Source organism: Drosophila ficusphila, unplaced genomic scaffold (genome assembly GCF_018152265.1).
Source record: "Drosophila ficusphila isolate 14025-0441.05 unplaced genomic scaffold, ASM1815226v1 contig_286, whole genome shotgun sequence".
Classification (NCBI taxonomy): Eukaryota; Metazoa; Arthropoda; class Insecta; order Diptera; family Drosophilidae; genus Drosophila; species Drosophila ficusphila.
Genome location: NW_025064189.1, coordinates 2,169,795 through 2,183,531, shown reverse-complemented (window position 1 = coordinate 2,183,531; position 13,737 = coordinate 2,169,795). Strand labels below are relative to the sequence as shown.

At 45.3% G+C, this 13,737-nt stretch overlaps 2 protein-coding genes across 2 annotated transcripts; both read left to right on the top strand.

The window, feature by feature from the left end:
* Window positions 1–164: 164 nt before the first annotated feature.
* On the top strand, window positions 165–9,188 carry LOC108095440. The gene is made up of 5 exons (XM_017196549.2): window positions 165–513; window positions 7,785–7,978; window positions 8,075–8,232; window positions 8,346–8,529; window positions 8,617–9,188. Exons 1-5 carry the CDS (start codon window positions 478–480, stop codon window positions 8,798–8,800), a joined length of 756 nt encoding a protein of 251 aa, XP_017052038.1. The 5' UTR covers window positions 165–477; the 3' UTR covers window positions 8,801–9,188.
* Window positions 9,189–9,479: 291 nt separating this feature from the next.
* LOC108095449 (serine/arginine repetitive matrix protein 1) lies at window positions 9,480–13,577 on the top strand. Its single transcript, XM_017196558.1, has 4 exons — window positions 9,480–9,916; window positions 10,047–11,278; window positions 11,337–11,941; window positions 12,001–13,577. The coding sequence occupies exons 1-4, from the start codon at window positions 9,905–9,907 to the stop codon at window positions 13,017–13,019; spliced, it is 2,868 nt and encodes a 955-aa protein (XP_017052047.1). The 5' UTR covers window positions 9,480–9,904; the 3' UTR covers window positions 13,020–13,577.
* Window positions 13,578–13,737: the final 160 nt, after the last annotated feature.

Sequence of the window (13,737 nt, the reverse complement as noted above, 5' to 3'; positions counted from 1 at the left end):
GGCAGCAACAGCAGCAGCAGCAGCAGCGGCGGCAACATCTGCAGCAGCAACACTTGGCACGACGGCAGCAGCAGCAACAACAGGTTACGAGTGCGATATTGCCGAAGATCCCATTAGCGGCGGCGACACACCAAGTGCTTAAGGAATGGTAAACGTTACCTGGTCCGTCAGTTCAGGTTGAGCGCTCGAGTTGGTCGGTTGTTGTCAGAAGCGCGGTTGTTGCCATCGAGTCGAGAGTTGAAGAGGGGCTTCCAGTGAAATCAGCGACCTGCGTTGTGTGATATGCTCTCATCGTTTTCGTGAAGTGTAGTGAAAAGCCAATTCGAATCGGACAAGTCGCAGACAGAAGACACGATATACGAGACGTTCGAACAGAACACCTCGAGTGCCCAAGTACAGCAGTACACAGCCAATATAATCCAGCCGACAACAATCAACCATATATTCCAGCAGCCAGCCAACACACGCAGCTACAAAATGGAATACCGGTGCTTAAGTAGAAGTTCTGTCAAAGTAAGTGACCCCAATAAGCACAAAAAAAATACAAAAAAAAAAAAAAAAAAAATAAAGACACTAAAGTCGTAGCGCCCACCAGGAGAGGCAGCTGCAAGATCTCTTACACTTCTCTCCGTTTTTACACTTCGTTTTTTATACCCTTGCAGAGCAAAAGGGTATTATAATTTCAGTCAGAAGTTTGCAACGCAGTGAAGGAGACACCTCAGACCCCATAAAGTATATATATTCTTGATCAGCATCACCGTCTGAATCAAAATATGTATGTACGTCTGTCCGTCTGTCCGTCTGTCCGTCGGTCCGTCGGTCCGTCTGTCCGTCTGTCCGTCTGTCTGTTTCTATGTAAACTAGTCTCTCAGTTTTAAAGCTATCTTGCTGAAACTTTCCCAAAAGTTGTGTAGCTATTGCACGCAGTATATAAGTCGGATCGGGCCGGATCGGCCGACTATATCGGATAGCTCCAATACAAGAGAATGAAATAAAAAAATCTTACGCCGTTGTTTTTTATCAGACCGACTTGATTTCTTCCACATGGCATTTGCTAACTACTATTGAATTTCGGTTTAAATTTTACCAAAATCGGACAACTGTATCATATAGCTGCCATAGGAGAGATCGAAAAATATATATAGAATTAATGGAAATAAATTTATAACAACGTTGTTTTTTATCCCACGAGCATGATTTTTTCAATATCAAGTTTTTTAACAACTCTTATATTGAGAAAAAAGTTTCATAAAAATCGGACAACTATGTATATCTTATAGCTGTTATAGGAAAGATCGAAAAATCTATATAGAAATAACGGAAATAAAATTATAACATCGTTGTTTTTCATCAGATAAGCATGATTTTTGGATAATAATGTTTTCTAACGACTCTTGAATTACGAATTAAATTTGATCAAAATCGGACGACTATATCATATAGCTCCCATATGATCTATAGTCGAAAATGTTGAAAATGAATAGAAAAATCGTCTTAGCTTCAATGTTGTTTAGCCTTTATGCATTTTGTTTGACATATTTTATGACTGCAAGGGTATATAAGCTTCGGCATGCCGAAGCTAGCTTCCTTTCTTGTTTTTTTTTTTTTTTTATATTTTGCCTGAACTTGGCATTGTTCTCGTCTCCGTCGTCTTCCTTTTGGAAACCAGTATGGGTATGGGTATGGATGGCATAAAGAACACATATAATATGGTTATATGTGCGGCTATATGTGCATATATGCAGCCCACAACAGCCAGGCAACACCTTCGGTGGTCCACTAAGTGCCTCTCGAGGAGTAATGGCTTTATGGGTTGGGTTGGGTTCGGTTCGGATGGGCTGGCGGAGTTCTTCCAGCTCTGGGCTCCGGCGTCTCGCCCACTTCGACCCATTTCTCTTGGCCCGATCGGCCGATGGCATGAATTAGCACCTTTCTTGGACTTTCTTTTTGGCCCGGTCTTGACGAATTCATAATGAATTTGCTTTGGCCAAATAACTTTTACTAGGTTGCGCGTTACCCCCTAAAATGCGTGTGTGTATATCGCCGTGGCTAGATGGTTTGTCAGTCGTATCACGTTCCAAAGGCCCTGGCACTCGAATTGGCAACAGCAGCAGTATTGTGTGGCTTAGAGAGCGGTCGCGGTTATGGTTACAAGTGATATATGGCTCTGTCAGGAGTTCGAGGAATGCGGCAGGAGATTTGACCCTGCGATTGGGCACGGTGGTTGCGGAAGGCAGCCAGCTGCATTGCCGCATTCCTGCGGGAACAGCGGCTTGACTCTAGGTTTCTGCGATTTGAAAATAATAAATTTATGAACGAAGAACCCTTCTGGGCAACAAGAAACCTCTCTGTGAACTTGACCGACTTAAAAAATGTTAATCAAGCGGCTAGCGAGAAAGCAAAAACACGCCCACGCTCAAATCGGTTAGTCAACGATTTCCCTTGAATGGAGGTTTGGATTTCGTTCGGCAATTCGATTCGGTCGGTCGTTTTCTCTGGTGGTTCAGCAGATCTCCGGAATTCAAACATCTCAACCGGTAATCCACACAGAAAACATTTAATTATTTAAATGCTACTGTTGACTGATTCAATCTTAAAAACTCAAATACATTTTTTTGCCGTGGTTATTGCCTTTTGTTTAATTAATTGTTTCAATCAGGGAACTCTTTTGCTTGTTTTCCAGGGGGTTTGTATTCCGCTTGGCAATTCGATTCGGTCGGTTGTTTTCTCTGGTGGTTCAGCAGATCTACAGAGTTTAAACAACTCAACCGGTAATCCACACAGAAAACATTTAATTATTTAAAGGCTACTGTTTACCGACTCTTCCTTTTATTTTATGAATTAGTTTTTATCAGGAAATGTTGTTGCCTGCTTTCAATTGACGATACATTTGCCATGGCTACTAAAGTCATTATATTGGTAATAATTTGTTGATTAGTTTTTTGAATAAAAACTACGTAATCTTCTTTCGAAGAACCCAAGTGTTTCGCCAGTGTAACGATGATTCAAAGCGGTTTCCCAAAGCGTCGCCTAAATGCTGGAGTGCCAAGCGTGCCGCGGGCAAAAGCGAAATAAAATTTTTTATAAAAAGTAGGCTAAACATATTCATACTTTGATTTTATGGGTTGCGGCCGCCTGTCTCTGAGTCTGCCCTACAGGTAGAAGATTCTCATTCAATCGTCTTTTACGTTGGCATTCTTCCTCTCGGTAGACGAACCTTAAAGGTGCGTATGGCTTTTTGCAAAACGGAGTTGGAGCCATAAACTGTTAGCCACAACGGCGTTACGGGTCAAATATTTCCAACATCTTGGTTCGCATTCTGATTGGCAGAGAACATTGTCATATACTATTTGTGTTAATTGTCGGCTTTAATGTAGCGCCAAAAGGTAACAGTACTTACCTGCCCGGAAAATAATGATGCAAATTATCTAGTGAAACTTCTGCCCAGAGATATGGATCTAGATTGTGGCATAAAAACCGGGAGCGTAATGAGTAAAAGTGTTGCTGGCAGGCAGGCAGGTCTCTCGATCTCCATTGTCATTAAAATACCTCGGTTCTAGTTTCGGTCAGCTGTGTCCCACTCTTAGCCCCGTTTCCACGGATTCTTCGGATTCGGATTTGGATTCGATTCGGATCCCACCATCTGGACAATGGTCCAAAAATGAAAGCGCCGCTGTCGTCGGCTGAAGTGCGGGGGAGGGAAAGGGGCGGCGATAGCCAAAGGCCAAATAAGCCAGGTCCATTGCACCTGTCTCGCTCTAGCTCTGTGGTCTGGGTCTGGGAAAACGTGATCTGCATAGCGGCTGCTTCTTCGGGGAAAAAACCCATTGAAAGTTTTGTCGCTTCGGGGTTATCACGGCATCGAGCTTTGTTGTCTGTCGCGGAACGAAAAAGAAATAATGAAAAACACAACATAAACCAACGGTCTAATGCGCAACGGTGCTGAGAACTAGCAAAAAAAAATCAGAAAACATGGCCAGAATTGCGTTGTGTCGATATTACTGATCGATAAATTGAAATTGCAACTCCTTGTAGTGACTATCATTCAAGTTTGCAAATTTGATTCAATAAGAGTCAAAACGTACACACAAATCTTGTAAAAAGAAAAATTATCTAATATCTGTCAAAAATAAAGAAAAGTTCTATAAAATCAACTAAAGCACGAAATTTTAGCTTAGCCTTCCAACAATTTCAAGACCGAATTTCTATTTACCACCTATTTTTAACAGTTCTCCGACACACCCTGTGTTGACAGCTTCTCCAAACAATTGGCCTTTGCTTTTCATTGGCTTTTCCTGACCAACTGATCCACAATCGACGAACAAAAGCCTTTGGGAAATTGTGTCAGTCAAGCGAAGCCAACGGCCAAGCACAATTCTCTCTCGATTCGTTTCAATCACAATGCATTATCACTGACATCCATTGAGAATGTGGAACTCCAGAGTGCGAAAGATGGGGACGGGGGCTTTGTCTTCAGAGGGGAACACCCGAGGCTATAGGCTACGCTTATCAATAAACCAGTTCCTAGCAACATTGCGTGCAACAACAGTCTCAATCGAAATCACAGTCAAAGTCGCAGCCAAAGTCACTGTCACTGGCGGCTATTTGTAAGCTGTCAATAATCTGTCGACATTGCCATGCTTTCCCGAAACCAATTTTCACCCATGCAGCTGAGCTGTTAGAATTTAATATCATTTGTTATTAAACGCCAATGTTTGTTTATGCTAGCGGGACAGAGGGAGAGCAAGGGAGAGAGAGATAGATGGAATGAGAGGGAGATGGTGATGTGGGTCGTTAACCTCGTTATAACGGCACCTGATCCACGAACAGAGCCGCTGCTCTTGACAGTTTTTCTCGTCGCTTTGTCTCTTTTTGCCGTTTGTTGCTGTTGTTGCCGTGTCTCTTTGCCTTTGGTTCTTTCTAGAGATGGCCAAGGCACGTGATAATTCTCTTCACGAATTCGTGCTTAATTTAATGTTTTAATTTGTAATTTATGTGGTAATTTTGAAAATTATGTTTTTAATTTAAAACTAAATAATAAATAAATTAGCAAATGAATAGTGAGACCGATAGTTTTGTATAGGTATTATTACTAGAAAGACGTTTAAAACATGTTAAGCTCATTCAAAAGTAAAAGCCTGCATATTTTGTGTCGAAAATACATTCTCAATTAATATTCATAATTTTCTAATAAAAGCCTTTTAGGTTCATTGTTAATATTTCGTGTTCCGCGAAGCAAACATCAATCACGCTCTCATCTCCAAGCTCGTCTTAGCCTGGCTTAGTTTCGCGGTCTCTTTCCCTCGCGGGCAATTACAAAGCGAACCATAGAAAAATCATGTAGTGCACTTTGTTGTTGTTGTTTTTGTTATGTAAGCCTAATGACGGTGCAAACTAAAATTGTCAACGGATCGTCAATGGGTTTTTGATTAATGCGTGATTTGCCGATTTCCAATGCCCAATTATGTGTGTGCTGGCGGCTTGAAATTATTTGCATTCGGTACAGTCATGCCGCAAACACTACAATGAACCCTCTCGCGGACCTAAGAAAGTCGCCTCATTAGGAGACGAAGGCCCAATCAAGTCGGCAATTACCAGGTAGAAATACATCTTGTGACAGGTTCAAATGGCAATGGCTTCTCCGGGTCCCAGGGGTCCGTCCCGTCTGCTTTAATGTCGAATTAAGAGGGGACCGCGAGCATTTATTAAACGAAATTGCTGAAGAGTCATAAAAACGGAAAGTCGGACCAACGAAATGACAATGCCAAGAAAAGCGCGTTTAATGAGCCAGAAGAATTTGACAAAAGGCACGGTGAGAGTGGTCAAGCCATCGTTGCACTATCAAATTTGAGCCCGGTCTGCACGTGTGTAACCGCCTTTCCCCGCTCCCACATTAAATTCGTGTAATGAATGTGAAAAGAATTAAATAATAGAATTTCGCTTTCGTTTTTTTTCCCATCAGCGCAGCGCACACGCAATGACCATTATGGCCCCTTCCGTTTTTCCTTTTTTTCTTTTAAACGTCTAACTGAAAAGAAAGTTGACTAACAAACTTACCAAATGTGCGAACCAAATGCCGACAAACAAAACAATAATAGCAGAAAAAAAATATTTATATCAATTAAGAAATATTTGCAGTATTCCGCCATTGACAATTGGACAAAGGCTGCAAGTAACGCTACGATTATCGCCTCGCATGTTTGTACGTGCAGCGATTTTCTCAGCAGAAAGTCAAATGCGATGAAAAGAAATAAAAAGTGGCAAATTTTGTGCTGCAATTTTAATTCAATCGAAACTGGTTTTTTGACTCGGGCACTTGATCAGCAGCCAAATCTGCACAGAGAAAGTGAAAGAAAATACATGCGAGCGGATAAATAAAACCGCGAGAAGAGGCAATAAAAAGTTCAGACCATATTAGAAGTCAGCTTTGCATGCCATGCCGCTCAAAAATGTTGTATCTCTGTACTATGTTTGTTTGTTTGTTTGTATGTATTAACATTTTTTTTTTCTCAATGTGGGTTTCTTCTCTGTTTTTACTTTCACGTGCGATGCCCCGCGAGATGGTTATTTATGAGCTTAATTAATTTGTTTATGGATTTCGGGGCTAAGCGGGTCAAGTATGTGAAAATAGAAACTTTTCATCGGTTGGGCCCTCGAAAAAAATCTCTTGTAAGTAACCATCGTCTGCCGTGGCGTACTTTTAGGCCTTTTCCCAGAACTCTGTAGAGTCCCCAGCCGAATGCTAGACATTTACCCAAGGGCCATGGTCAGGGTCAGCGGTTCAACGACAGGCCATAAAAAACGTTACAACTCTTACGGAACAGCACTGCGAGTGCTGACCAACCAAGTCCAGTTGGCTTTTCCGGCATGGCTCAGACATTTCCCTCGATCGCGGCTTAAAGCTATGAGTATGTACATACATAAACAAAATACAACAATTGTTTACATATAAAGTCTATGGTATATAAAGTGAATGATCAAAAGTCTTATTACCCAGTTTAAACATTAGTATCGCCAGCACTAAAATTTCAACAAAATAATTCCAATGACATCTTTCCAACTTAATTAATTTGTAAACAAATACATTTTTTCTGGCACTTTAAATGTTTGTTATAGTTCATTTCTTATAATTATGCCATGGATTTAATCATCGACTACATTATAATCGGTGAAATTTTAACAAAGCTCTTATCGCAGTAATATTCAAAGGCATCAAAGAAGCATATTGTACGCAGTTTATAAAAAACGATACAATCTGGATAGTTATACGTCATTTGTGACTCATTTTATGTTTCGGAATCGTAATTACATAAATCATTTGAAAGAAATTTTGGTTGTCTTGGACATCGCCGAAAGTAATACAAACTAAATAGAAAGCAGAGAAGAAATTATCAAACCAGCTATAAAATCTTTTTGGGATTGAGTCATTTTCTGGGTATGTCGTTTGTCGTAGGACTTGTAAAACTTTCTGTTACTTTGCGAGAGCTTTTCTGAATTAAAACCCGACTGCACGAATAATTAAAACAATCATTTCGTTTGGTATGTTTAAATAGATAGGCTTTCCTCCTTGGATCTGAGATAATGTTTGCTGATTGTGTGTATGTATTTGCAGAAAACCAAATTACATACATGATGTTAAGCACTTTCTTTATTTTAATTAATATACGCTTTGTATTAAAGCAAACAATTTGCCATCCTTGCGCTCGAATTAAAAATCCGTTAGCCTTATGAGTAATCATTTCCAACCGTTTCGTAACCCATATCCGCCTCACATCTGCTTGCAGCACCTAACGGCTCTCTGCGTCATCAGCATCGCACTCACATTCACCTGCGCAAGCGCGGCATTGTGGCCGAGTTATAGTAGCGATGATGCGCCCCCAAGTCGCTGCGCCGGTGGGCGTGGCCTGAAGTACCTGTCCGGCGATGCGCTCACGGACTCACCCGACTGCATGGGACCGAATAATGCGCCATATCCGAGGTGAGTCGAATATGCGAGGTGGGGGAGACCGCGTGGCCAGTGGTCAGTAACTTTCTTTTCTAACGCCCCACAACCCCCTAATTGGAATCTCTGCAGCGCGGCCGTGGCGCGCACATTCTCCAACTGGAACGGAAACTCGCGACGTGGCCGCCAGAGCAAATTGCCCAGCACACTGGATCCCGCCATAACCACCAGTGCTCTTTTGAGGGCCTACGACGAGGTGAACAACGAGGCCGTCGGAAGCAGTCGCTACGGTAAGTCGGTCACTAACCACTGCCTGATTGACCTAATGATCGATTGATCGCCGTTCGATCGATCGATTGATTGATTGATTGATTGACTGACTGACTGATTAACCTCATCACAGGTCGATCGCTGAAGAACGCCACGCCGGCGCAACAGTGCAAGAGCGAAACGCCAGCGAGGCTCTGCAAGACCCGCTACAACACCACGGCGCCCATGTACGGGGTTAGTCTAACCTCCGGACAGCCGGTGACCATCGTCCAGAAGTTCCCCGATCTCCTCCAGCAGGTGGTCTTCGAAGTGTGCGAGTAAGTAGGAAACATACAAATTCATAAATATAAAAACCATTATTTTTATGAAGCTTATTTAATAAACTATTTCTTAATCTCTTCCAGATCTTCGGAGTGCGATGTGGTCCGGGGCGAGTGTACGCAAACCTATGTGCCCTATCTCTTCCTGGTCATTCCCCTCGGACCGGTGACGCTGACTGGCCAGGATTACGTGCTGGTGGAGAGCGGATGTGTCTGCAAGCCCAAATACTCGACGGGTGCCGCCCAGGAGCCCAATATGATACCATAGGATACGAAGGAGGAGTCGGTAACCACCAGGAACACCAACAGCAACCAAAAGAACTGAGCGAGTTTTGGGTCGGAGCGGAGTGGAGCTGGTCTGAACTGGCTGGCTGGCTAAATTAATGTGTACTTAAAAAGAGGAATTATTTTTTGTAGCGAAATCAATTTTGCAATGTTATTTAATGTTTTCCCCATCTCTCATTCTCCTTTCATCCCCTTCAGCTGTATAAAATTGAAATGCAATTTTGCTCAAAAAATAATCAAATCCTTATGTTAAGTCTAAATTTAAACGAAATTGAATTAATGCCACCGTGCATTTGTAGTGTGTATTTATTAGAACCCCTAATTATGGCATTCAAAAATGCAAAATAAAAACATTCGTTTCGAAATGTGAATAGACTTGTTTTATTCTGGGATTAATTAATACTTTGATCCCCTTTAACTTTAATTTTTAGAAGTTTTTATTTTAATTTTAAGCTAGACGCCTAATTTTATCCTTTGACGGATAATAATAGAGTAAAGTGTTTGGTTTATAAATTTATTTTGCCAATAAGAAAAAAACCTACTTTTAACGGTCGCACTCAAAATGAAAGGGGTAATGCCATCCAATATGCAATGCGCGCCAGGCCTTGCCAGACCAATACCGATACATGCACTATCGATAGCTTTCTTTGCCGATTACTCGTGTTTTGGGCCGCTGCTGCCATCGCTGGCGCAGACCGTTTTCACGAATATATTTTTTATTTTGCGAAAGAAAAGTGCAGGGAAATTGCGCGATTCGTGGTCAGAAAAGGTGTTTGCAACGGTGACAGGTGCAAGAGACCGATAAACGTGATAGCAGAGAGTCAAGAAACAAGTTTAAACAGGGGAAAAGCAACCGCATCCCCGGTCATCACACATACACACGGCCAAAGAGACGCTGCGAAGGAGTGTGTGTGCGCCCATAGACAATCGACTTGCGTGGTGCCGGGTTACATATATTTTTATTGGACTTTTTACGGAATTTCGTGCTCCTAAAAAACAAATGTGCCTGGCCTAAAAGTTGTGCCACAAATTGGCGGCAGTGCATCCATAATTCCCGCAGGAGACTCACAGCGATAAGGCATCCAAAATGATGTTCACGGTAAGCAAAAAAAAAAAACACCCCCCCGCAAACCAATCGATAAATGGTTTCCCTCACATCATACATTCTCTTTTTTTTCTTGACACATCCTGCAAATGTTTTACGTCCTTTTTCCCCCCAAAATAAATAGGGCACCAACCAGCAGCAGGACACCCGCTTCAGCGACAAGGAGAAGAAGCTAATGAAGCAAATGAAGTTTGGGGATTGCCTGAACAAAAGGGTGGATATGTCCAAAGTAAAACTGGATGTACTGCGTCCCTGGATCAGCAAGAAGATCACCGACATTTTGCACATCGAGGACGACGTCGTGGTGGAGTTTGTCTACAATCAGCTGGAGGAGGAGAAGTATCCATGTCCCAAGAAGATGCAGATCAACATGACTGGTTTTCTTAATGGCCGAAATGCCCGCCAGTTTATGGGTGAATTGTGGGCGCTGCTTTTGTCCGCCCAGGAAAGCGACTCGGGCATTCCGGCAGAGTTTATTCAGCAGAAGAAGGACGAGATACTCAAGCGGGAGGAAGAGCAGCGGCAGCGGGACCGCTCGCGATCCCATTCTCGTTCCCGCTCCCAGCGCGCCAGCTCGCGGAGGGATCGTCAGCGTGACCGCTCCAAATCCAAGTCCCGCTCAACATCAAGATCTCCAAAACTGGCCAATAACAACGGTTCAGTGCCCAGTGCCGCTCGAGAAGCGGCCGCCAATGCCGCGGCTCGAATCCGCAAGCGTGGAGGCTCCTCCTCGGCCGCACGTCCTGCCTCCCGGGAGCGACGCACCAGCCGGCGGCCACGCTCGCGTTCTCCCCAGCGTTCCCACTCAAGAGGCTCTGGGAAGAAGGCTTCAGGCTCTGTAGAGCCCGCACCCGCCAAGACTGTCAACGGCCGCCACTCGGTGGACAAGTCGCCTCCGCCGGCGGCTAAGGGCAAATCGCGGTCGCGATCCCGGTCGCATCGAAGCCGCTCCCGTTCGGCCAGCCCAAAAAGATCGCGATCCCGCAGCTCCTCACGTCGCAGTCGCCGGCGAGGACGCTCCAGCAGCATCTCCTTGTCGCCGGAACGCAATCAGGACCACTTTGAGCATCGGAGGAACAAGAACAGTGTGCAGAACAAGCGGCAGTACCGCAACAATCGCGGTGATTCGGTCAGCTCAATGGAGCGTGGCAACGACCGGGGCAGACAATTTGGCGGCGGTGGAGGAGGAGGCGGTCGGCGGGGTGGTCGTCGGTTTTCGCCACGAGGACGCAGCCCAATGCGACAGGACAATGGCGGAGGCGGCGGCAACCGCTTCCAGCGTTCCAATTCGCGTCGCAGGTCGAGATCTCGACGTCTATCCCGCTCGCCCATGCGATATTCTCGCTCCCCAAGACGGTTAGTGTTTTCAATAACTAATAATCTACACTTAAACTAATTTTACCTCCCCAATTAGCTTCAACAATCGTCGCCGTTCGCCCATGATGAACTTTAGAGGCGGGGGTCGTGGTGGTGGACGAGGCGGCGGAGGGCATCGGCAGATGTGGCAGCATCGTGGCGGATCGCCCAACTTCCGCGGTGGCGGCCGCATCCACTGGCAGGCCAGGCACAGTCCTGGCGGCGGTGGACGTGGTGGCGGCGGTGGTGGCATGGGTCGCTTCGACAGACGCCAATCGCCGCAGCAGAATCGCTATAACCGCGACCACCGCCAATCGCCGATGCAACAGAACCAGCCGTTCCGCAAGCAATTCTCACCACATCCGGGACCGGGACGACGCTTCAACTCGCCGCAGCAGAGGCGAAACTCGCGGGATAGACGACCAAACTCGAGGGAGAGGCGAAGTTCGCCGGGCGGCGGTCACATGAATCGGTGGGACAACCCACCGCCTGTCAGAAACCGGCGTTCGTCGTCTGGCAGCTCGGCTGGTGGCCGTCAGCAGCGACAGCGCAGCCCTAGTCCGCCGGAGAAGCGCGGACGCAGCCGCAGTCGCAGCCAGAGTCGCCAGCGAAGCCGCAGTCGCTCCAGCTCGCGGCGCAGTCGCAAGCGGGACAGTCCAGTTGGTGAGTAATTAACAAAAAGGGTTGCTTAAAAAAGGATATTAAAGGGGTATTCTATTTAGGGCGCTCCTCGGTTGAGTACACTGGTCCGGCAGTCAACACCATCGATCTCTGTCGTGAGGAGCAGCAGCGTAAGGCCAAGCCGGAAACTATTATTGTGCTGGACGAGGCTCCAGTGGTGCGCAGTGGCTTCGCCAGTCTGTCGCGCACGCCCTCTCCGTTCCTTAAGCCCCACGAACGACAAGCCGCAAAGGCAGCAGCGGCGGCGGCACCAAAGAAAACCCGCGATCAGAGCCAGAGCAGCAGCTCCGACAGCAGCGCGGACAGCGATGATAGCGAGGATCAGCCGCGCCGCAAGAAGCAGCAACCCAATGTGGAGCCGAATAAGGGCAAGTCGAAGGAGAAGGCGCGCCGCAGCTCAGAGAGCTCGACCAGCAGCGAACAGAGCGACGAAGAGGACAACTCCAGTGGGGACGAGAGGCTCAAGAAGAAGCTGCAGCACCAGAAGGGAAAGGAAAAGGAGGCGGCGGCCCTTAAGGAAAAGGAGAAGGGCAGGGAAAGGGAGAAAGAAAAGGACAAGCGGCGTGCGGACAAAAAACCCAAGCGAGGCGTCACATCCAGTGGGGATGAGGAGTCGACGAGCAGCCGCAAGCGCAGTCACAAGAAGTCGCGAAGGGTCGAGGACGTGGAGGCTGGCAACGGCAATAGCGATTCCGAGGACGAGCATGTGCCCAAGAAGAAGCGCAAGAAGGCCAAGAAGGTGGTGGAATCGAGCGACAGCGATTCTGACGCCTCCTCCAAGCGCAAGAAGCATAAGAAACACAAGAAGCATAGTAAGAAGAGCAAGAAACACAAGAAGCACAAGCGGAAGAGCAGTGCTGGCAAATCGCGGGCGGACAGCAGTTCCCAAGGCAGCAGCGACGAGGAGGAGCATCCATCGTCAGGTGCTGCAAAGCGAAATGGAAACACAGGCAAAATGCCGCTGCTGCTGCCTGGTGGCTCCGGACCCGGAATCATCAACGAGGACCTCGAGAAGCAGCTGCGGGAACGGGCCCTCAAATCAATGAAGAAGCTGGACTGAACGACGACAGACTATGTGCGAGAATGATTGCCCCCAGAATCCACTCTCAAATCCACTGACCCCCAAAACTCATTTCCTCATCGTGAATCGCTCGCCCTCACAGACAGACGTACGTAGCCATTAAAATAGAAATTTAACTTTAAACCAACTATACATTCATTAACTGCATACATTGTATTTCTTAAAATGTATTTCACATACCGTTAAGTTCTTTCGCCTAAACAAAAAAAAACAGTAGCGACTAAAATTAGCGAGCCAACATTAAGCAAATGAATACACTTTGTATTATGTACAAAAACGATTAACTGAATTATCCATATAACTATTTAGCCCCATGTGGTTTTAAAAGCATAAATTCCCATATAAAAAGATTTAAAAAACACAAAAACAAAGTAAAAATACACATTAACATGCGTAAATCAGTTGGGCAAATTGTATTGTTGCCGCAGTTTAATTTATAAGTAGGTTTTACAGAATGTAATTAATAATGCCTAATGCGCGAATTGTGTGTTTGAGGGGCATTAACTAAATGAGAAAATAAACACGATTGTAAAATTACCAAAAATACAAATGATTTTTAAAGTTCGATAACTCGATTGTCAATTGAATATTGGCGCGCAATGCAAATTTGCGAAATCTGGTATTTTTCTATTTATGTAAGAATCGAGACTAAAATTTATCGTTTCTGCATTCCCTTATTAAGGGCTTTCTAATTTTA

What these genes read in the sequence shown, in the direction of transcription:
- LOC108095440 (XM_017196549.2), top strand. Translation starts at nt 478, where the DNA reads ATGGAATACCGGTGCTTAAGTAGAAGTTCTGTCAAA. An exon ending in CGTCGGAAGCAGTCGCTACG is followed by an intron (nt 8,233 to 8,345) that starts GTAAGTCGGTCA and finishes ACCTCATCACAG; the next exon opens with GTCGATCGCTGAAGAACGCC. An exon ending in GTGGTCTTCGAAGTGTGCGA is followed by an intron (nt 8,530 to 8,616) that starts GTAAGTAGGAAA and finishes AATCTCTTCCAG; the next exon opens with ATCTTCGGAGTGCGATGTGG.
- LOC108095449 (XM_017196558.1), top strand. An exon ending in TATTCTCGCTCCCCAAGACG is followed by an intron (nt 11,279 to 11,336) that starts GTTAGTGTTTTC and finishes CTCCCCAATTAG; the next exon opens with CTTCAACAATCGTCGCCGTT. An exon ending in CAAGCGGGACAGTCCAGTTG is followed by an intron (nt 11,942 to 12,000) that starts GTGAGTAATTAA and finishes TATTCTATTTAG; the next exon opens with GGCGCTCCTCGGTTGAGTAC.